Source organism: Choloepus didactylus, chromosome 2 (genome assembly GCF_015220235.1).
Source record: "Choloepus didactylus isolate mChoDid1 chromosome 2, mChoDid1.pri, whole genome shotgun sequence".
In the NCBI taxonomy this organism is placed as follows: Eukaryota; Metazoa; Chordata; class Mammalia; order Pilosa; family Megalonychidae; genus Choloepus; species Choloepus didactylus.
In genome coordinates this window covers 27,053,942-27,077,764 of record NC_051308.1, presented here as the reverse complement: position 1 = coordinate 27,077,764, position 23,823 = coordinate 27,053,942, and the positions used below count along the sequence as shown (strand labels likewise).

Sequence of the window (23,823 nt, the reverse complement as noted above, 5' to 3'; positions counted from 1 at the left end):
ACATAGGCGTATCTGTCACTATCCAAGAGGGGCTGCCAGCACCACTTTTGACAAATGCCATATTCTCAGTGCTCACAACTCGGCAAGGCACTGCCACAGACAACATGTGGCCCAGGCTGCGGTTAAAGAGAAGTAGGAAGTGGATGAATCTGGGATGTACAAGAAGGGTGTACAGCAAATATTTCATACCATAAATCCTGAACACTGGAATATGAAGGTCTTCTGGTATTTTATGTTTGGGTATTATCAGGGTTTTCACTCTATGACCAGACATTTCTTTTGTGGTTCTGTTAACTTATCTGTACATAACTAGTCTTTCCTCGCTAACTGTTTACCACACTGAGAGCTTCTCTACTCTAGCTTCTCTTTTTTTCCTGAAATGAAATGCACCAGTCTGTGTTCCATCAGGAGATAGAAATTACACAATAACTTAAACAGGAAGAATTTAATATAAAGAATTATTAACCTCTGATTTTTTTAAAAAGTGACTATAAGGTATAAGAAAACTCTGCATGTTGCCCTAGGGCTGAGAGAGTAACAAGAGCTGGAATTCAGACCTCATTGGAGAAGGTGTGGCTGCAGCCCACTGGAAAGCAGGAAAGTTTGCTGGTTTGTCTGGGCCAGAGCTGGTCTGTAGTCACTGGGCAAGCAGGAGGCAGCCCTCCAGAGTGCAGGCAGGGCTCAGCAATCTGGAATTGGCCAGACATGTGGGCCTGCAAAGGCAGTGGAGACCCAGTGCTAACCCTCCTCCTGGTAGGTTGCCAGAAAAAATATATATATATATTACAGGGCACTCAGTGTAATGTAGTGTAGTGTAGTGTAATATGATGAAGTATAGTAAAGACTAGAAAGAGGATAGGATGGTATATGTCCCAAATATTGTATGGGGCATACTTACACTAAAAAATTATTTGTTGTTTATCTGAAATTCAAATTTAACTGGGTATCCTGCTTGGTTTTTGGTTTTGTTTTGAGTTTGCTAATTTTGGCAATCCTCACTCCATGTGCAAGCAGGACAGAGGTGAGCCATAGTCAGTGACGGGGGATGTGAACAAGCGGGAGGATTGGGACTCTGGCACAGGCAGAAGGTCTCTTGCACACGATGTCCATGTCAGAGAGACACAGAAAATTTATCACCAAGCCAGGCCAGGCTGCAAGGTGGCTACAGGACCATGCATTCTGAGCAGCTGTCAGGGCTGAGCACCACCAGATATTCTCACTCCCACTCTGTTGACCCACCACGCTGCAGGTGGAAGCCAGCAGGAGAGACCCTTCTTCTTGCAGTGTCCCTCCAGCACCCTCTGCTAAGAAAGCTTGACTTCATGCTCACTGAGAAGGAAAAATGCTTAAAAGAATTCTGTGCCTTATCACTGGGCAGGTATTGAAGGGTGAATTTGAAGCTGAGAGGTAGTAACTAGATAACTGTCACATGGAGCCTATCCTTTCTCCTGCCAGCTGCTGAAAATGTTTTTCTTTACCCATCTTATAAGATCCCCTTCCTTGAATGTAAAAAGGGAATCGACTTTGGTTAATCATGCATAATTTCCATAGTAAGTGACATAAGGTACTAGCTCAGATATTTGTACAGGATCATGGAGTTTTGTAAATCAGTTCTCTAGCCTCATTGTTATTTTTTCCTCAGTGGTTTTAAAAGACAAAAAGAAGTTGGAAGAAATAAATATAGGAAAATTCCCCTGAATTGTACCATATTCCATTCTTAATGGTGAGAAGAGAGTCTTCTATCCATTTGTGCTGGTTTGAATGTACTTTGTCCCCCAAAATGCCATTATCTTTGATGTAATCTTGTGTGGGCAGACATATCAGTGTTGATTAGATTGCAATTCTTTGAGTGTTTCCACGGAGATGTGCCCCACCCAGCTGTGGGTGATGACTCTGATTGGTTAATTTCCATAGAGATGTTACCCCACCCATTCAGGGTGGGTCTAAATTAAATCACTGGAGCCATGTAAATGAGCTGACAAACAGAAGGAACTCAGTGCAGCTGAGAGTGACATTTTTTTTAATTCATTTTTATTGAGATATATTCACATACCATGTAGTCATACAAAACAAAGCATACATTCAGTTGTTTATAGTACCATTATATAGTTGTGCATTTATCACCAAAATTAATTTTTGACATTTTCATTACCACACACACAAAAACAATAAGAATAAAAACCAAGTGAAAAAGAACAACCAAAGTGAAAAAGAATACTAGGTGCTTCCTTTTTTTTTTCTCCCCACCCCCACCCCCATTTTTCTACTCCATCCATAAACTAGACAAAGGGGAATGTGGTCCTTATGGCTTTCCCAATCATGTTGTCACCCCTCATATACTACATTTTTATACAATTGTCTACAAGATTCATGGGTTCTGGGTTGTAGTTTGATAGTTTCAGGTATTTACTGCTAGCTATTCCAATTCATTAAACCTAAAAAGGGTTGTCTATATTATGTCTAAGAGTGCCCACCAGAGTGACTTCTTGGCTCCTTTTGGAATCTCTCTGCCACTAAGGCTTATTTCATTTCCTTTCACATCCCCCTTTTGGTCAAGAAGATGTTCTCCATCCCACGATTCTGGGTCTAGATTCCTCCCTGGGAGACATATTCCACATTGCCAGGGGGATTCACTCCCCTGGGTTAGAGAGTGATGTTTTGAAGAGGAGCTACAGCCAAGAGTGACACTTTGAAGAATGTACAGGAGCTGAGAGAGGAACTGCAGTTTACAGAGACATTTTGGAGATGGCCTTTGAAAGCAGACTTTTGCTCTGGAGAAGCTAAGAGAGGACAAACTCCCCAAGAACAACTGAGACTGACATTTTGAAGAGAAGCTGTGGCTGAGAGAGGAATGTCCTGGAAGAAAGCCATTTTGGAACCAGAAGTACGGATCAGACATCAGCCACATGCCTTCCCAGATCTGGACACCATTAGCCATCCTCCAGTGAAGGTACCTGATTGCTGATGTGTTACCTTGGATGCTTTATGGCCTTAAGACTGTAACTGTGCAACCAAATAAACCCTCTTTTGTAAAAGCCAATCCATTTCTGGTGTTTTGCATTCTGGCAGCATTAGCAAACTAGAACACCATTGCTTGCTTGTGTGAAAAAGAACAACAACAACTTTTCTGTATTCTGGATTCTTTTTTTTTTTTCAATTGGGTTATCAAAGTTATCAACTTGAAAGTTACATAGATTGTGAGCTGAATTTTTTGTTGACAGGCTTCAACTCAGAGGATATTTCCCAACTGTGATTACATGAAAGGGTTGAAAATGGAGGAATTCTGAAGCTGAAAAAAGGAAAGGATCTTAGAATATATTTACAAGTTGGCCATACTTGCACCCTCCCCCTAATATGGCAAACCCATATCTTTGGAAGCAAATTATGCTTTTTTCCAGCATATTGTATCTTTGTGATAGAACAATTTATGAAAACTCTATTCAGAAACTCTAATTTGTTGTAGAAAAAGAGATTTCCTGTGGTGTAAACCTCCTTTTGAATTTTTTAATAGTATTTGAATTTTACTGGAGTAAAGAAAAGGCTTGTAAGGATATTTTTTTCTAAAGATTAGAAATATTTGGGACAAATCCTCAAATTCTTTAATAACTAGACAGACTCTGATATAAGAAACAACTGCATAAAAATTTCAGCCAAATGAAATACTTGTGAGAATAGATGTAGAATTCTATCAGTATTTTTCAGAATAGGTAGTAGATTCTGGGAGCTCTTGGATTAGATTAGAAACCCTCTGAGACATTTATTTTCCCAACCACAGTCACTTGTGCATGTGCTTGATAAAGGCACATGAAATTCATGAAATGCATCTGAAATTCGTGATTATGAAAAATTGAAGCTTGGTGTAAGCACTTTCTTCCATGCAAATCATTTAACAAGGATAGAGGTAGGATTTACCGGCTAAAGGATTTCCATTCTCCATGCTGGCAGCCACAGCAGAAACTGGACTAAAATATTGGTTTAGGCAAAGGATTTATTTAACAATGCAACTAAATGGGATATGTGTGACAGTGATCTCTTGGGTAAACACAATCCTTTACTGAAAGGAAAATAGGACACCAACTGCTTTCAAGGATAGCAAAAACCATGACAGCTGACACCCACAACCCAAATCACCTTTTGCACTTAATGGGCCTCCTCCAAAAACCCAGCTTTCTTTTGTTACCAAAAAAAAAAGCTGCAACTTTCAAAATCGTCTGCTTTTACCTTTAGTGTCATGCAGCCAATCTTCACCAGTTTATATAGACCTTATGTTATTACATTAAGCTCCAGTTAGCTTTCTGTATTTTTTTTTTATTGAAAAGTAGTTGTATCAAATATCACTCAATTCTGTATTATTTTGTAGAGGATGGGATGTGGACTACACAATTAAGATAAAAAAGTTTTTTAATAAGATAGAGAATAAAGTTCCAACTCCAGTTCCCTATGTAATTATTACCTGAAGCATTTCTCCTATGAATTAGAGAACCTGCTTCTTTTAAGATGTCTCCACTTTTCCACATAACCCATAATCACACATGCTTCCTCTCTCTTTCCCCAAAATCCTGCATGTGTTCTCTCTTATTCTTCTTGCCTTTCTCTCCCTTTCCACCATCTGGGAACATTTCCTCTTTCGAGTTTCTGAGTTTCTCAGGCTGAACAAAGGCTTTGGAGCCTTATTAGGTTACACACTGAGATTCTTGTAGGATACAGTGCACTGACATTACTCATGAAGAATTTAATTTTAAAAACAGAACATTTTTTTCTTGCTTATGTCGCATGATTGATTTGCTATGTGACTATTAGGCTAGTTGTCTGATTTTTTGGTAATTTTCAAAGGAAAAACATGTCTAAAGCATCATTCTTTCCAGAGATATTTACTGATGCCTCTGGGTGTGGGTAAGTCAGAACCCTGTGGTAATCTTCCTGGATCTTACAATGTAGCAAGGGAGACAGATACTAAACGAGAAATGACCCATGTGACGAATGGTTACAAAAGGGAACTTGTGTTACAAAAGGGAACTTGTATTACAAAAGGTGATTTGTATTACTGAGCTTCTCTCACTTGCTAACTCATTTAAAGTTCATGACAGCTCTAAGATAGGCCCTCTTTTATTTCATCCCCATTTTATAGAAGAGAAAATGGAGGCATGGTAAGCTAAATGACTTGCTCAAGAACACTTCTCAGCTACTTATTGGCAGGAGCAGGATTCGAACCAGGATCTCTGACTTCAGGGCCCTCAAGACTGTGCTGGGGACTAAACAGAGGTGTCCTTGATAGAGTTCTGCTTCCAAGCCTTCCTCCCACCCCACTCCCTCCACTCGCACTCTCTCCCTTCCCATCTCCAGTTTAGGTTTATTGGTGGAATCGGGCTGAGAAAGGCATGCACCAGAGGAGAAACAGGGTGTATCAGTTGCTAACATGGCAGACGGCTGCCACTCTGTAGCAAGACTCAGGAAAACCTGAGTGAGTCAATTCATGCCCACCAGTTGGCATGTCAACGTCTTAAGTTGAACACCCCTCGCCCCAAACCTTCTTCTTGTGTCCCTGTTTTCTGCTACATCATCCATCTACCCATTTACTGGGCTCCACTCTCCAACTTTTCAGGGATCCTTGTGGAACCTGGAATGGACTCTTAACCTTGTCCTTATCTCAAGGGGGGGTTTAACGTTTACCTGTTGCTCTTTCAGAATGAATTTCACTGTTACCTTTCTGTGGTGGTTTGTAGCTGGATGTATCCCCAAAAAATATGCTCATAAATTTAGTCCATTCCTCTGGGTGTGAACCCCATTGTAAGTAGGGCCTTTTGCTGAGTTAAGGTGTGGCCCACTTCAGTCAGGATGGGCCTTAATCCTATTACTGGAGTCCTTTACAGGCAGAGTGAAATTCAGAAAGAGAAAGCCAGAGGGCACAGCCAGAAGCTGAGCAACAACAGAACCCAGAAGAGGAGAGACCAGGAGATGCCACCATGTGCCCCACTACGAGCTAAGGACCAAGGATCACCAGCAGCCAGCCCGAGGATGCCACAGTCTTCAGGAAGAAAATGTCGCCTTGATCACACCTTGATTTGGACTTTTTCCCAGCCTCAAACTGTGAGCGAATGAATTCCCATTGTCTAACCTTACCCATTTCATGGTATTTGCTTGAGCAGTCTAGGAAACTAAAACACTCCCCCAGCAAGAGGTGAAATCTGATTGTCATTGTTTGGGTTAGTAAGATAGACTTATTTAATAAGACTGAAGAAGTGATAGCAAGAATTTGGGGGCTTTGAAGGTATGAAAAACTGTCAGCCTGTCAGCAGAGAATGTCCCAGTCATTGAATACAAAATTGACTGTAATGAACTTTAAAAAGAAACCTTCCCCTTTGCCTCCTCGAGTTCTGTGATAACTTGGAAAATAAACTAATTCCTATGTCATTTGGAATGGAGGACAACATTGTAATTTTTTTTTTTCTTAAAGAGAATAAATGTTGAAGCTGTTGGTTCTCAATAGAAGAAGCAATTGAAGTATTAATGTCTGGGAGTTCTGTTTTTTTTTTAAGACGTTAAATCACACTGCATAGTTTTTACTTTTGTAACAGAATTTGGCTTGGAATGGAATCATCTTTTAAATTTCACATAATCACATATCCCACATAAAACATTGTTATTCTAAATTTATTTCCTTCACATTGCTGGGTCCTTTACTGCCTTACTACGTTTACTCAAAATTTGCAGTGGAGACTCCAACTGATTTCTTTCCATCAGTTTTTTAGAAAGACCGACTGAAAGAGAGGGAGGCTTTAAAGTGATAGGTGCTTGCAAACATTTATTGATTCACTCATTCATTTATTCAGGCATTTTTTTCATGTTTACTGAACCCCTGTAGCATGTTGGGCACTGTGCTATTTGATGGAGTTAAAGCCCCTCAAGGAGCATCCTTCTTTCATACCCCCACCTTTAGCTTTTTTTAGGAAGACTGTTTGATGTGAGCCTTATTAGAACTCAATTTTTTTGACTAGATGACTTATTTCAAGCATCACTGTGAGTAGCACCTCTAAAGGGTGTTATAACAATTAAGATTGCTTTCATTCTGACCTGGAGGGCAGCAAGAGCCCAGAATTTGCTTACTTACCAGCTATGTGCATTCAGGCAAGTCTTTAGTTTTCCTGAGACTTGGTTTCCTTGTACCTGTATTACCAACATCCCAAGATCCTCACTGATATCATACCAGAAAAAGAGCTAATTTTCAGTAATTCTATCATTCTTTGTAAAGCCTAAAGAACTGTATGAATGTAAGGAAGCCCAGCTGTTACTATAGTGATAACATTACGACAACCAGTTTTTCTCTTTTAGTAACTGAGCTGAGGACTTATCTTTCCTTGAACCAACTTGAACAAGCCCTCAAAAATATTCAGATGTCATGACTTTTTTCTTTTCCTTTCAATTATATATATTCAAATAGAAAACATACAGACAGAATGTATTTTATGTTCTAGGTTCTTGTTTCCTCCATCGAGGTACCTATCTCCCCAAAGTAATACTTCTATGCCCCCCAAAATTTATGAATACTATAAATAATTTGACCGTTTCCTGAAGGAAGTTTTGAACTTTGATTGGGAAAAAAAACGATAAATTGGCAACAATGAAAACATTCACCTGAGTGTCAGCACAGTGAGGCTTTACAAAGGCAAGAAGTCACAGCCAACTTCATGGATCTGGAGCTCAAAGTACAAAGTGGCACAAGAAGGAAGGTCACTTCTCTGGGAAGAAGAGTGCAATTAAAGCAGGAAGAAAATGTTGGTAGTGTTTATGTGGGACTCTAGAGAGAATGTATCTACTTTTCTTTTAATTTGAAGATCTGTTTATATGTTTTCATCATTTAGTGGTTACAGAATAACATGTTGACTTCCTAAAATTCAAAAATCAGAAAAACATAAAGATAAAAATAGTATCCCAATTTTCACTCCAGAAATAAGTCCTTTTAACATGGGGTGAAAATTCTTCCAAATACTTTTGTATGCACGCGCAGATGCATGTACGCAAACACACACACACACACACACACACACACACACACAACTTGGAATATTTTTCTATTTGTCCAGATCTTGTTTAAGGTTCTTCAGTGAGATTTTATTGTTGTTTTTACTTTTTTAAAAAAATAATGTGAATGGATTTTTAAAATTCCAATTCCTAGCCGATTACTGGTTTTTCAGAGAAAAGTTATTTTTTTTAATTTATCTTTCATCCAGACACCTTATCACTTTCAATTAAAGGTTTTTACTATAGTCTGTTGAATTTTTCACACATACATTCAAACAATTAGCAAAAGAGAGAATTTTACCTCTTCTTTTTTCAGTATTTATACTTTTTTTCATTTTTAATGTCGTTTTTTGAATCTTTAAACAATACTGAATAATTATTGGTCATTCCTGATTATCATGAAAATAGATTTAGAATTTTACCATTAAAATGGCATTTGCTTTGCCATTTTGGTGAATAGTTTGCATTATATTTAGGAATTTTCTCTTTGTTTATATTTAAATTTTTTTTTTTATCAAAGCAATACATTTAAAAAAGTTTAAAAATACTTCCATGATTGTATTAAAACAAAAGTCCCCCTGCCTTATGTCAACCTACTTCCCAAAGGTAGCTATTTTCCTTGCTTTTAGCTGTTTCTTCTGGTATGACTTTCATTCTTTAATGTAACTTACTTATATTGCTATTCCTTACTTTTTTGTTTCAAATATTGTGTTTATTCTCTGTGATGGAATTTGAAGCCTTATATTTCTCTGATCACACATTCCCCTATCTGCTACCCCCAACCAATATAGGGATGTGCTTCCCCTCTCCTCATCCTCCCAATATGTCTATTATCTTTTTTTGGTTAAATCAATATTTACTATTTTACACTAAATATTATTAACAACAGATCTAGATATAATGGTCACATTTCCTTTTGTTCAATCAGTTCTTCCTTTTAGTTCATGGTTCTATGTATCTATCATCAAATTCATTCAAAACTCCATAACATGTAATTTTACATAGTCAAACACATCAGGTATTCTATCCATTTTATTTATTCTTTCTTGGAAACACCATTCATGCTCCAGGCTGTCCTCGCTACTCTCTGGGCTCTTTGCACCTAATTCTGGATTCTGTCTTATATAGAACTGTCTACATTCTTTCCCATTGGTTTATTTCTTCATTGTGGTAGAGCACATTCTCCACTAACTTCTGAGAAAAGTTGCATTTAATACCTTTCATATCTGTACCTTCAGTCTTTGCTAGATATACAAACTTATTTCCCCTCAGACTATTTTTTAGTTTTCATTGTAATTGTTATAATATCTGGGATAATTCAGATTTACTAATCTTTACATGTTGTCGTTTTTATTTGTTTTCCCTCTAGAAGCTGTTAGAATCTTGTGTTAATTTCCAGTGTTCTGAAGATTTATTATGATATGTGTATGGGTCTTTATTTCTTGTCCAGAGATTGGTGGGCTTCTAAAATTTAGAAACTCATGTCCTTCAGTTCTTGGGAATTTTATTTTATTATTTTATAACTTCTTCCCCTCTCATTTTGGTTCTCTGTGGAATTACCATAATTGGATTTTTAATATCTTATTCAAATCCTCTAATTTCTTGACTTTTTTTCTCAATTATCATCTCTTTTATTCCTTTTCTTCTTTTAGAATGATTCCCCTTTTCTCCCTTTGAGATTTTGATTGATTATCATAGTTTTCCCAGATACATCCTTCATACATCAGCTTTTCAGTCAACACTTCAACTTCTTTATATTCACTCTGCATTGTAAATAAATTACTTCATTTGAACTTTTAGATCACTATTTCAGTTTTCAGTGCTGCCAATCATATGTTACCTTGCATCTATTGAATTTCTATTTTGGATTTTTTTTTTAATTTCAAAGAATGTTCTGTTGTTCTTACATTATTCTTTTGAAATATCTTCTTAAATGTCCATAAGAATTCCTGTCTTCCCTTTAACCTGCCTCAGTAGTAGCCATGTGCTGTTGCTCCTTGGTGTGCCTCCTTCAAGCTGATGACTTCTGTTAGATGGGAGTACAACATAAGCAGGTTTGTTTTCTCAGAATCCCAGCAGGTTGGGCTGTGCAGTCTCCTGGCTTTACTGAGATAGAAAATGATAGGTTAAAAAGAGTGATGTGGGCTTTTCCAAAAGACATATGCAACTCCCCAGTGCAACTGGATACCCCATCCTCCCTGGCACTCAAACAGTGCTGGCCTCTGAGAGGCCACCGTTTTTCAGTGAGCGCTGGCACCGAGACAGAAAATTCAGGAGTAGCTGAAATCCCCATTCCCCATCTTGAAGGTTGTGGAAATAATTGTGGGACCTCAACAGGGGGTGGAAAAGAGAGCATGTGGCTCTGGCCACATCTTCCCAAACCTTACCCTTTTTAAATGAGCCATTTTCATTCATGTTTTTGTTTATCTCTATCATGGATTTTTTTTATTTTTAAGCATAATTGAGGAAGAATAATTGAAACACATCTTGTTTTAAGCATAGTGTTATGCTTTATAAGCATAATTTTATTTGGAAACATAATGGTTCCTTGAATCAACCATTCCTATAGATAACTTAACTTTTGGACTATGAGGAAATAATCAAAGCACAATATTTCCCTGTAAGCAGAATATTCTAATTGGAAGAAAAATATGTGGGAGAGAGGTGCCAAACTGCCCTTGTGAATCCAGATCTATAAACTAAAAACAAAAGGATTAAAGGCAGCCTGTGAAAAATTTCACAACATAGGTTTGATATTTGAGTAGATATGTTAAATTCAAAATGAAATGTGCTTTTAAGATTCACCTCAAAAAGTTAAACATAGAATTACCAAATGATCCAGCAATTCCTTCTAAAAGAATTGAAGACAGTAACTTAAACAAATACATGCACATGATGTTCATAACAGTACTATTCACAATAACCAAAAGGTGGAAACAACCCACTGTCCATCAGTGGATGAATGGATAAACAAATGGTGGTATATATACACAGTAGAATATTATTCTGTCATGAAAAGGTATAATGTACTAATACATGCTATAATAGGGATGAATCTTGAAAATAAGCATAATTAAGAATGATACTTAGTGAAAGAAACCAGATTTAAAAAAAGGTTATATATTGTATGAATCCATTTACATGAAATATCCAGAATAGGTAAATAGAGACAGAATTCAGAATGCAGATTGTTGGTTGCCAGCTGCTGAGGGAAGGGGAGAATGGGCAGTGACTGCTTACTAGGTGTATTTGTTAGGGTTCTCTAGGGAAACAGAATCAATGAGAGATATCTATAAATATAAGATTTATAAAAGTGTCTCACTCAACTGTGGGTATGCACAAGTCCAAATTCTGTAGGGCAGGCAGCAAACTGGCAACTCCAGTGAAGATGTTCAATGAACTCCTCAGGCAATGAACTGGCAACTTCGACTAATTTCTCAGGAAACCTTCAGTGGTTAGCCGAAGAAGAAGTGAAGGTCCTCTATCTGTCTCGCTTAAAAGTCTTCACCTGATTGGATTAATCCAGCTGATTGCAGTCTCTCATTGTGGGAGACACGCCCTTTGTGGATGTCATTGGTCACAGCTGCAGCCCATTGACTTATGATTTAATAAACCATTCCGTTAGTTTATTAACCAGCCACAAACATCCTTGCAATAACAGTTAAGCCAGTGCTTGCTTGACCAGACACCTGGGTACCATCACCTGGCCAAGTTGACACATGAACCTAACCATGGTATATGGTTTCTTTTGTAGTGAGGAAAATGTTTTGGAACTGGGTGGAGTGGAGGTCATAGTTGCAGAACATTGTGAATGTACTAAGTGCCACTGAATTCTTCTTTTAAAAATTAAGTCAATTATTTTAAAAGTTTTAAAAAAAGAATGGGACATGGGACATGGAATTCACTATCTCAGAAGTTCTCTTAATATCACTTACTAAATTATTTGAAAGCAGAGATGTGTCATGACAGGTGATTTTTATTCATTGGGGTTCCTCTTTAGCCTTCAATCCAATAAATTCTAAAATTTTGCTAATTAAATTGATTAAACTGGCCAGTTAATAAAAACTAAAACCCCCAGGAATGGGCTAACTATAACCTTTTCCATTGTTCACAAACATTAATGTATTGAGAAGAGCACTTGATTAATAAGATAGATTTCTCCTGCAAACCTTGCTTTCAGGAAACATCTGAAAGTATTTCCAAAATTTGTAACTATTAACACCAAGGCATTTCCCTTTGATATGCTTGAGGCTCATTAATAATCTATTCAAAATCTGGTCATAAACTCATTTTTATGCTGTTAGGGATACACATGTATGTGATAAAATACATTTTAAAAACAGGAGAATGATAAACACTGAATTCAAGATAGTGATTATATAGGAAAATGGTGGGGATAAACACACAAATAGCTTTAACATGAATTTTCTCAATCTCAGCCCTCTTAACATTTTGAGCCAGATATTTCTTTGTTATGGTGTTTTGTGTATTGTTGGATGTTTAGCAGCATCCCTGGCCTCTACTCTCAAGATGCCAAAAGCCCACCCCTCAGGTTGTGACAAACCAAATTGTCCCCCAGAGGGCAGAATTACCATTGTTGAGAACCACTGCTTTCATGGTATTAGTCAGGTTCTAGTTCTAGTAAGGTTCACAAGTGTTCATTTTACTATCATGCTTAGTAATTTACTTAAAAGTATCATATGTTGTTTTGTATGTGTGAATTATTATATGGTAAAACTAATTAAAGCTGCTGATAATATGCTTTCAACAGGCAACTTTCTGGAAATAAACTTGGAGATGGAATCTGTTAGATTTTCATCATGGGATCCTTAGGGAATATTGAACTTTATTTTCCATTTTTTAGCTACAGTGTTCTAGCACATTTCCTTTTGTGTCATTTTGGTGAGTGTTTTGACAAGATGTTCATTTTAAATTTTTAAAATCTAAAATTTTTAACATTTGAAGCAGCATTTAATCATACAACTTGTGCAACTGGGTCTTTGCTTAAATTGTATGAAGTTGTAGGCCAAAACTGAATATTTTTAGTCAAATATTAAAAACGCACAATTTTTAATTGTACTTCTAAAATTATGGATGCACAAAATAAAGTAAAATACCACCTGGATAGAGGTGTAAGAATAACTGATTAAAAAAGCAGAATCCCTCCCAAACCAGCCTAAATAATAATTTTTTATACTGGTCTAAAAGAACTCAAGATAGAATGTAGAACTGTCTTGAGGGGACTGGACAGTATGGGCTCGCTTCCACTCTCTCACTTTTTATTTGTCTCTCGGGAGACCACTGTCTTTTTATCTCTTCTCCTTATATATCTAGTTTGCCCCAGCCTCCTTCTTTCTCTCTGAATCTCGGCTTCTCCTATTCTTCTATACTTCTTTCACATGCACCTGAACCATCTCTGTGTCTCAATGTTGAATTCCCAAAGAGGAAGTTTGCTTGGCTCAGCTTAGATCAGGTGTCAACATGTGGTCCAACAGGCTGTGGCCAGGGTAGGAGCTAAATAGACTCACGTAGTACTAGGCTTCTCATTCCGTGTCATGTGGTGCATCAGGTACTGTAAGAAGTATGAAATGTTCACATCTAAACAACTTGTACCCTCAACTAACACAAATATCCTTTAGAGATTTTATTTCCCCTTCATGAAAAAGAGAGAGAGGGAGGGAGAGAGAGAAGAAGGGGGAGAGGAAGAGGGAGAGGGAGAGGAAGAAAGGACTTCCATATTTATGATAGATGCATCTGAATTATATAAATCTGAGCATAAGGTAGAATTAAACTTTTCTTATCTTCTCTGGAATTAAAAATTGAATTCTTCAACCAGATGTTTTCTAAATTTTTTCATCTTTCCTCTTATCTTTCTTATGTGTGTGTGTCTGAACATTCCAATGCTAAACTTCCTCAAAATTATCAGTATTCCATCATGAAATACTAGTTTCATATTAATCTGGAGAAAACAACATATTTCTGGAGATTCAAAACTGGAAGTATAATAAACAATTCTTCAGCAATTTTTTGCATAAGTATCCTGGGATGATGAATTCATTACTACTCAGCAAATACCTGATGTTATTTGTGAATCCATGATCAAAACTTAAATCTAGGAAATTTTAAGTTGGTGATAAAGATGCAAAATCATGTGGTCATGCCCTGAAAATCATGGTGATAGACATAGACCAAAGGATGGTGCCCCCAGGTCTGCATTGCAGGAGAAAATGGGAGTGGCTTTTAGCCCCACCCATGCAATATCATTCACAGCTGCTTCCCAGATGAAGACTAGTGAGATACTCTGAAATCTAAGTATAATGCAAATATTAGGGTCCCTGAAAAAGAACTGTATTATTTTTGAGATAGTTACTAATTCCCCTGAACGGGATATGGGACAGATCTATAATTTGCAAGTTTAATGCTGTGAAGTCTTGCTAAAGTAAAGCTCTAGAGAATACACACATTTAAAAATGTGTGTCTGTGCATTCAAGTTGATTCTCCCAAGAAGTAACATTAATTTCCAATTCATTTTGCCATTTTTTTCCTCCAAGGAAAACTTTTTTGCTAATGTTTACATTCTCTCTGTTAAAATTCAATGGACAGTCTCTGTTGAAGCTCAAGGGAGTTGTTGTAAGTAGTTTGGGATTTCCTAATTTTTATTGTTTTACTGCCCAAGAAGAGTGTAAAACATGATAATTATCCACACCACTTACCTTTGTTAGTGTGCACATTTGTAGCTTAACATTTCCAATTTGGAACTTTATTTATTTTAAGATTTAATTAGGGCTTCTCAGACATCATGCAGAATAGTTTATAGAGCAATTATAGAAACAAGTCCAGAGTTGATTTATCATTTTTGGAATCTAAAAAATTAGTTTTGTGCTTCTAACAGCTCCCATCAGCCATCAGTTAAACTAGTAGACCTCCAGGCTAGAAATGGGAGGATCTGCAGAGATCCATGTCCACCTGCCAACAGCTGTGCATAGCCCTTAGCCAGTGGTCCTCGTGTGAAATTCCCATCCATCAGTTGTCATCTGGAGTCTCTTTCTGCACATCGGGACATGTGGTATAAGAGGAGAGACTGAGACAATATTATTTTCTTGTTAAAAATGAAAGCTATGAAAATGAAAAGTGGTAACTCAAACTTACCTAAGTAAATTTCTTAAAGCTGCTGAAATAAATGTATTTATTTGAATCAAACCAGCTTTTAAAGATAGTCTATAATCTTATAAGTCTATAATAAAGAAAATACTTTGTATAAATGTCTGCTAGCATCTTTGCCAATCAAAATCTTGTAATACTATGAAATAAACACGTTAATTTACATGCATAATGCTATTACTTTAATAAGTGGTACATTAAACACCTTTCATGAAAAATACATTTCATAGTCAGAAAACATTGGATTTTAACCAATTTTAACAAATTGGATTGTAAAAAAATCCTGCTAAGAATAATCTCTATAAGAAATCAAGAAATATATCCTGAAAGCATGTGATTCTAAATTCACTTACATAAAATATTGAATAATATGCTTATAATAAACTGAGACATGTTGGATATGATTAAATGTATGCCTATCCAGATATAAATTAAGATAAAAGTATATACCTTCAGAGATAGATGGAAGGAGAGAGACAAATGGGAAGAGGGGGAGACAAATAGACAGTTCTTAATGGGGAAGTGATATTCCACAAACCATATGCAGAAAAATATTTTTCCAGATACATCATCAGATCTTTTTAGTTGATTTTCTTAAACTCTTGGAAGTAGTTAATTATGTGCTAAAAACAGGGAAAGTAATATCCATTACATGAGATTGTTGTAACAGCAGTCTTGGTGCTAGGCACACACTGGTGTTCAGTAAATAAGAGTTACTGTCATTATATACTGCTTTATCTCTACACATAGCTTTGCTGGCTTCTGTACAGGTAGCTCCGGCCCTGGGTGGAACCGTGAAGCCATACACTGTATTTCATGTTCTTGGCCTTTACTTGGGGTTCCCTGAAGCAGCAATGGAGCCCCCCCTTGCTGATCTCTCAGATACTCAGTGCCTTCTTGATATCTGAACCCCTCTCTGGCTCTAATCAGGAATACAGCAGATGCTGATCATTTTAAATACTACACTTTAGTATAACTGAAATGTAATCCATCATTTTAGGTTTTTATCCTTCATTTCACACAGCACAGCATGTTATATGTATTAGATATTCAATAAAAGTTTGCTGAAAGAAAGCTATTGTAAAATAATTTTAGGCAGCAACAAGTAGAGGTTTTGGCTGGAGGATTGCACAAAGCCCTTGGTCTCTGAAGTCACACTTGTTAGGCTAAATGCCAAAGTACAGTAATGTGGTACTTTTAGGGTGACAGATATGTAGTGTGCGATGGAGAGAGCGAATGGGACAGTCCTTATTCACAGAGGCTCAGTGCTGCCTCTCGGTGGGCCAGTGGGTTGGGCTTGCTGGAGCTCTGAGTGAGAACTGAATGGGGACCTCTAAGAACTAATGTTCTGTCCAAATGCATGGAAACAACTACTCATGGGTTTAAGTTTTAGGCACAGTGTCCCAGGCCAGGTTGAGGACCAGCCTGCATTACAGAGGGTTAAAGTTATTTTCTAGGAGAATAAGAAGACAGGTTGAGGCTTGGCTGGAGGGACATATTGAAGTTGGAATCTGAAGCAAGCAACAAGGTCATTTCCATTCTGTTCCTTTTAGAGACAAGAAAAGCCCTTCCTCCAGTACTGACCAGTTTAGTGCTAGTAAAGGGCATGGCCAGTTAAAGAAGCCTGGGGAAGGCGGGGTGAGATGGTGGCATAGGGAGGTGTGGAATTTAGTTAGTCCCTTAGAGCAAATAGTAAGGAAGAGCCAGGAAAAACTAGTAAATAGTCTGGAACTGATGCGGGGACATGCATGACTGGACAACATCATACACCAGTCAGGAATGGGTGGAACAGCTGAGATCACAGCATAAAACTGTAAGTAACTGTGGAGATAGTGCCCCTCCCCCATTGGCATGGCAGGATGAGCTGCAAAACTTTGCTGAGGGAAAAAGAAGCAGTCCCTGCTGAGAGCAAGGAAATGTAGCTCAACCAAGCTCCAATTGCAGTTTTAATTAACAAATTTGGACTACTGAATACAGGCCACGAGCACAGATAAACCCAGGGCATACAGGAAAGGAACCTAGAGGTTTATCCTGGCAGAGAGGAGGCAGGACTGAGGGAAAAAAATACATGAATAAATAAAAATGGGGGCTTTTGGTGTCTGCTGAGATCAGAATACCAGAAAAGGGCTGTGCCCCAAGAAAAGGGGCATACAGATCTGGGTACCAATTCCAGTTCTTGCCTGGTGAACTGGAATGCTGGCGACTGGTTCTGAAAAGGGGACTTCTTGCCTCCCCCACCTTTTTTTCTCTCATTGTGAGTAGCTTATTAGAAAAAGCCTCAAGCATTTTCATTTGTCAGCACTAAACCAGGCAAGGGTCAAGTTAAGATAGTCAGAGAGCCAAAGGAAAAACTCAAGTGTAGGAGACAATTCCCTAAAGGGCTTATCTTCCCTAAGAAAGGAGGGGGACAGGGCCCAGCTCATGGGGCACCCCTCCCTCAGAGAACTCAGACCACAGGGCCTGGGGGAAAAAAAGAAAAACAGAAACAGTTTAAGCTTGACTTCTGACACTCTCAGTCCCCAGCCGAGACAGGGACCACTGAGAATTAAATACACTGCACCTCTTTATGCCAATGGGGAGCTGCAGGCTGACGAGCACCACCTGCTGGGCAGGAGAGGAAAAGCAAAGAGTCTAGAGGCCTCACAGAAAAGTCTGACAGCCTGCTGGGTCTCATCCTCAGGGAAACCTGATACTGAATACAGCCTCCTCCTGAGACCTGAGCCCATCTGCTCTGGGAAAATCTGATTTGGGTAATCAAGGAAACCAGATGCCTAGACAACAAAAAATTACAAATCACACTAGGAAAAATGAAGATATGGGCCAGTCAAAGGAATAAACTTACACTTCAACTGAGATACAGGAATTGAAATGACTAATTATTTTTTAATAATTCAATTTTATTGAGATATATTCACACACCATACAGTCATACAAAGCACAAAATCAGTTGTTCAGAGCACCACCATACAGCTGTGCATCCATCATCAAAATCAATTTTTGAACACCTTCATTACCACACACACAAAAGTAATAAGAATAAAAATTAAAGTGAAAAAGAACAATTAAAGTAAAAAAAAAATCACTGGGTACTTTTTTTTTTACCCCCATTTTCCTACTCATCCATCTGTACACTGGACAAAGGGGAGTGTGGTCTATATGGCTTTCCCAATCACATGGGAAATGACTAATTATTACTCAAACAAATCTCCTAAATCAATTCAAAAATAAAATCAAGTTGAGGGAAGATATGGCAAAAGAGATGAAGGATATAAAGAAGTTATTGGGCAAACATAAGGAAGAACTCAAAAGTTTGAAAAAACAATTGGCAGAACTTATGAGAATGAAAAGCACAATAGAAGAGATGAAAAATGCAAAGGAGTCATACAACAGCAGATTTGAAGAGGCAGAAGAAAGGATTCATGAACTGGAGGACAGGACATCTGAAATCCTAAACACAAAAGCACAGATAGGGAAAAGAAACGAAAAATATGAACAGGGTCTCAGGGAACTAAATGACAACTTGAAGCACAGGAATATACATGTCATGGGTGTCCCAGCAGGAGAAGAGAATGGAAAGGGCGCAGAAACAATAAATGGAGGAAATAATCACTGAAAATTTCCCATCTGTTATGAAAGACATAAAATTACAGATCCAAGAAGCACAGCATACCCCAAACAGAATAGATGCAAGTAGACTGACTCCAAAACACTTAATAATCAGATTATCAAATGTCAGAGACAAAGAGAGAATTCTGAGAGCAGCAAGAGAAAAGTGATCCATCACATACAAAGGAAGCTCAATAAGACTATGTGCGGATTTCTCAGTAGGAACCATGGAGGCGAGAAGGCAATGGTATGATATATTTAAGTTACTGAAAGAGAAAATCTGCCAACCAAGAATTCTATATCCAGCAAAACTGACCTTCAAAAATGAGTGAGAGTTTAAAATATTTTCAGAAAAGCAGACTCTGAGAGAGTTTGTGAACAAGATACCTGCACTGCAAAAAATACTAAAGGGAGCACTACAGGCAGATACTAAAAGACAGGTGAGAGAGGTTTGGAGAAGAGTGTAGAAATGAAGACTATCAGGAAGGGTAAAAAGAGAGCTATTGGGAAGAAATAAAAAGTAAGATAGACATATAAAATCCAAAAGACAAAATGGTAGACAGTAGGCATTGCATTGAGTGAAATTAACCAGAAACAAAAGGACAGATGCTGTATGGTCTCACTAATATGGACTAACAATGATGAGTGAAATTGGAGAGTTGAGAACACAGGTTATCAGGAGATAGAAAGAGATTAGAGATTGTGAATTTGATGATGAACGAAATGGACCTGATTAAAACTAAGGTAAACCAGAGTAAAGGGAAAAGGATGATATTGACTGTGTTTTAAAACCTCAACTTCTTTGTGAAACCAAAGGAAGAAATTTTATTTGGTGCAAAATCTATACTTTCTGTAGCACACTATATAATTTAACTTGTATGGTCAGTTTATTCAAACACCATAATTACATGGAATCTTGAAATAGGGGGCAAGGTCTGGTAGGTTTGTACAGGGTAGCATGAAACCCCAATACATCCCAGAGTAATTTGGGCAGAGAATAAAAAGTATTTGCAAAGCCCCCTTGAGGGCCTGGGGGAAAATGTGGAAACATTAAAATTCCCCACCTGGGGAATTCCTAATATTTTTGCAGGCATTGGGGAATACCATTGTAGTAGGCCAAGTCCTTGATCTTGGGGCTTGGCCTTATGAAGCTTGTTACTGCAAAGGAGAGGCTAAGCCTACTTATAATTATGCCTAAGAGTCATCCCCAGAGAACCTCTTTTGTTACTCAGATGTGGCCTCTCTCTCTAAGCCCACTTGACAGGTAAACTTACTGCCCTCCCCCCTACATGGGACATGACTCCCAGGGGTATAAATTTCCCTGGCAATGTGGGACATGACTCCCAGGGATGAGCCTGGACCTGGCATCATGGGATTGAGAAAGGCTTCCTGACCAAAAGAGGGAAGAGAAATGAAACAAAAGAAAGTTTAAGTGGCTGAGAGGTCTCAAATGGAGTCAAGAGGTCATTCTGGAGGTCATTCTTAGGAATTTTATAGATATCCCTTTTTAATTTTTAGTGTACTAGAATAGCTAGAAGGAAATAACTGAAACTGCAATCCCACTATCCTTGATTCTTGAAGATGATTGTATGACTATACACCTTACGCGGTGTGACTGTATGATTGGGAAAACCTTGTGGCTCACACTCCCTTTATCTGTTGTATGGAGTAGAAAAGGGGGACAAAAAGTAAATGAATAGTGGGGGGGGGGGTGTATGAGATATTTTGGGTGTTCTTTTTTACTTTTACTTTTATTTTTATTCTTATTCTCATCTTTTGGAGTAATGAAAATGTTCAGAAAATTGATTACGGTAATGATTGCACAACTATATGATAATACTGTGAACAGATGATTGTATATTTTGGATGATTTTGTGGTATGTGAATATATCTCAATAAAATTGAATTAAAAAAAAAGAGAGAGAGAGGCCTGGGTCTCCAAGGACACATGCTACTCTTCATCCACTTAGGAGCACGGGCAGCTGTGTCTCTGGGGGATGCCGTTTGCTATGGGAACTACCCACTTTGGACATTCAGATTCTCCTATTGCCAAGTGCTCCTCCTCTGGGGTTTGCTCCCATTCCTTGGGGCCAGGATGGCTGGAGAATGAGGAACACGTGCTCTCCCTTCTAGGATAAAGCATCTGCTGCACCCAAAGATAAAATCTTCCTGGATTTTGCTTTCTCCTTAGATTTCCCCAACCCCGTATCCTCTCTTTTCATCCTTCTGCCATAAATGCATAGTTTATGTTTTCCTAAGTTTTAGAGGTTTAGGGTATAATTTTAATCACTCTTCTTCTTTATTGATAGCCTGGACTATATCCTTATGCATATGATATAATTTATTCCTCTGGTAATGAAGATTCTGACAATGAAGTGCCCCACTGGAATACATCTTCTTCGTTAATATTGCATAACTGGACTTCCCCATCACCCTAAAGACTGGAATGGCTTAGCCTGTTAAATATATGCATATAGGTCTGCTCTTTTAAAGACAATGTACCTTTAACAGAAACTTTTAAATGGCTTTGTATTGAATGGACTGTATGCTCCCTTTGGAAAGTTGTAAATGCACAGTCCTGAGGCAGCCATACATAATAGCTTGACAGTCGATTAGGTCACATCAGGTTTAAATGCTTGGTCAGATTCAGCTCTTAAAAATGTGTTTTTGGTTTTACTAATAGTCTGAGTGACCTAGTTAACCAATCAAGGTTGTGTTTCCATAAAGCTTGAAAGGACTATTCAAGCTAAATTAAATACTGTCACATAAAGAAAGAACAGAAGAGACCAAAACCAAAATAAATAATAAAGAAGGAAAATGAATAAGTAAAGGCAAGTAAAAGGATGAAAATAATATACAGAAAAGAGTAAGAAAACCTTTGTTGTTGTTGTTGTTGAGGACAGCTGTAATACTAAACAAGACTGACCTTGTATTTATTGCAAAATTGTATTAAAATTGTATCACAATAATAAGAAAAGAGTATGCTGCAGGTATCTAGCCATCTAGATAATAAGTGATGGAACCAGGATTTGAAAACATATCTGTTTGATTAAGGAGCCATGCCCTAGTCACTATGCACAGAACCACCTCTGCATATCCATAGGAAAAAGCTGCTGCTTCATTTTTTTTCTTTCATAGTATTCCTTTGGGGAAAAAAGTAAATGCCTGAGGGCCTTCTGTGTACAAAACTAATGTAAATATTTGACTTCCCCTAAATGCCAATTATGATACATGAAAACCGTGAGTATTTTTGCTGGTAGATGGTTGATTGCAAGTTCAGGGCTTTGAAACAGGCTGACTGGGCTGTCCTTGAACCCCCAGGGGCCGAGGTGACCTACATGAACATGACAGCCTACAACAAGGGCCGGCTGCAGGCCTCCTTCTGGATCGTGGATAAGCAGCACGTTTACATCGGCAGCGCCAGCTTGGACTGGAGATCCCTGGGACAGGTAATCTTTTTGCATTAGATTAAACTCCGAGTTCTGTCAACATCAAATACCACCTTCATAAATGCTCAGTCACCTCTACTGTGGTTGAAGGAAGAAAACACCTTATTTATTGTTTTTAACTGTGCAGGTTTAATGAATGAATGTGAAATGATTTGTGAAATCAATGCTTAATGTGAAATGATCAACCTTTCCTTATCAGATCCTCTTCCAAAACTCTTCAGTTGCTTCAATACTTTTGTAACTCACATGCTTCTCCCAAATTCTTTAGAACAGTTTGGTGTGTCATTTACATTACCTAAATCTAAATTTTTAGGATGATATCACATAATCTGTGAGACAAAGGGAATATATAAATTCTGTGTAAGATAATACATTTAAAATTAGTTATTTTTGTATTATGCCACTTAAATCTTAAGATAAAGATTTTAACATCTTTCTTTTTACAAATATTAACTTTGAATATCCTGAAAATACGTTTGGAAAATCTTGTTAATTTTCATATATTTATTTGTGCCAGAGGTGACCCATAGAAGATTACAAAATCACTGTCTTCTCATTTTTGAAGCAGTGACAGGAAATTGCTGATCACTGGGTGCACAGGAAGACTGGACAACAAGCATTCATATTACAGGCCATACGACATTTTAGCTGAGCACTTTTTTCTTCTTTTTTTAGCTTTTTATTTTGAAATAATTTCAGATTTACAGGAAGGTTGCAAAAATATTATAAAATCCATACTGAAAACTCTGAAATATCTTCCATCCAGATACCCAAAATTAGCTGAGTTCTTTTGACATTATTCTCTGTGGGAAAGAAAGTGTTCATGTCCAGATATATCTCTGACTTTAACCCTGTAGAGAAAGACAATGCCGTCTCGGATAAACCTGGAGAGGGTAACATCATTTTTGTTCTGTTGGCTTCAGAAATTTAACAACTTGTCTCTCAATTGCCATTATTCTCCTTTTGTCCTTCCACACACACGTACTCCATATATTTTTCCTGTTTTACATGGGGTAGATAAAAGTGCTCAGGGGTTATTAAACAAAATGTACAAAGGCCAATCTAAATACAAAAAGTCCAACTATTTCCCTCTCCATAGAAAAGATGGTGTAGAGGCAAAATACAACATATCCATGGTTCTTTTTTTCTAGTTTCATGCTTAAAGGATAGTCCCAGTAATTCTAGTCCCTTGTGCCAAACACTTGTTGTTTCAGATATAACAGTCTCCCAACCCCAGCAAAGAAGTGGGAGGTGGGGGGCAATGAAATGTTCCATAATCTTTTTAGGATGAAGATACCCTCAAAAGTTGAGAAAACATGGTTTCTTCTATATTTGCTCTTCTGTATTTGCTACTGATATAAAAATGATTCTGAACAAAATAATAGCAACAATAACAAGGGAATGATAACTAGCATCTATTGAATGCCAGGTGCCATTTAAATAGATTATTTAATTTAAACCTCACAGTGATTCTACAAGGTAAATACTCTTAGTGTCTGCATTTTATAGATAAGTCAATTTGGGCCCAGAATTGATTCCAGTCTTGAATCTTTTAAGCAATGCCCTTCCAATATTAATCTGATATGAA

The 23,823-nt window shown here is 37.7% G+C and overlaps 1 protein-coding gene across 5 annotated transcripts in view; it reads left to right on the top strand.

Annotated features, from left to right (window-relative positions):
- Positions 1-23,823, top strand: part of PLD5 (phospholipase D family member 5) — a 415,628-nt gene that overhangs the window by 289,939 nt on the left and 101,866 nt on the right. For all 5 annotated transcript variants that reach the window (XM_037822072.1, XM_037822078.1, XM_037822088.1 and 2 more), the window contains one exon: positions 22,108-22,235. In XM_037822072.1, coding sequence (XP_037678000.1) covers positions 22,108-22,235 — 128 coding nt within the window. The remainder of the gene's footprint in view (positions 1-22,107; positions 22,236-23,823) is intronic.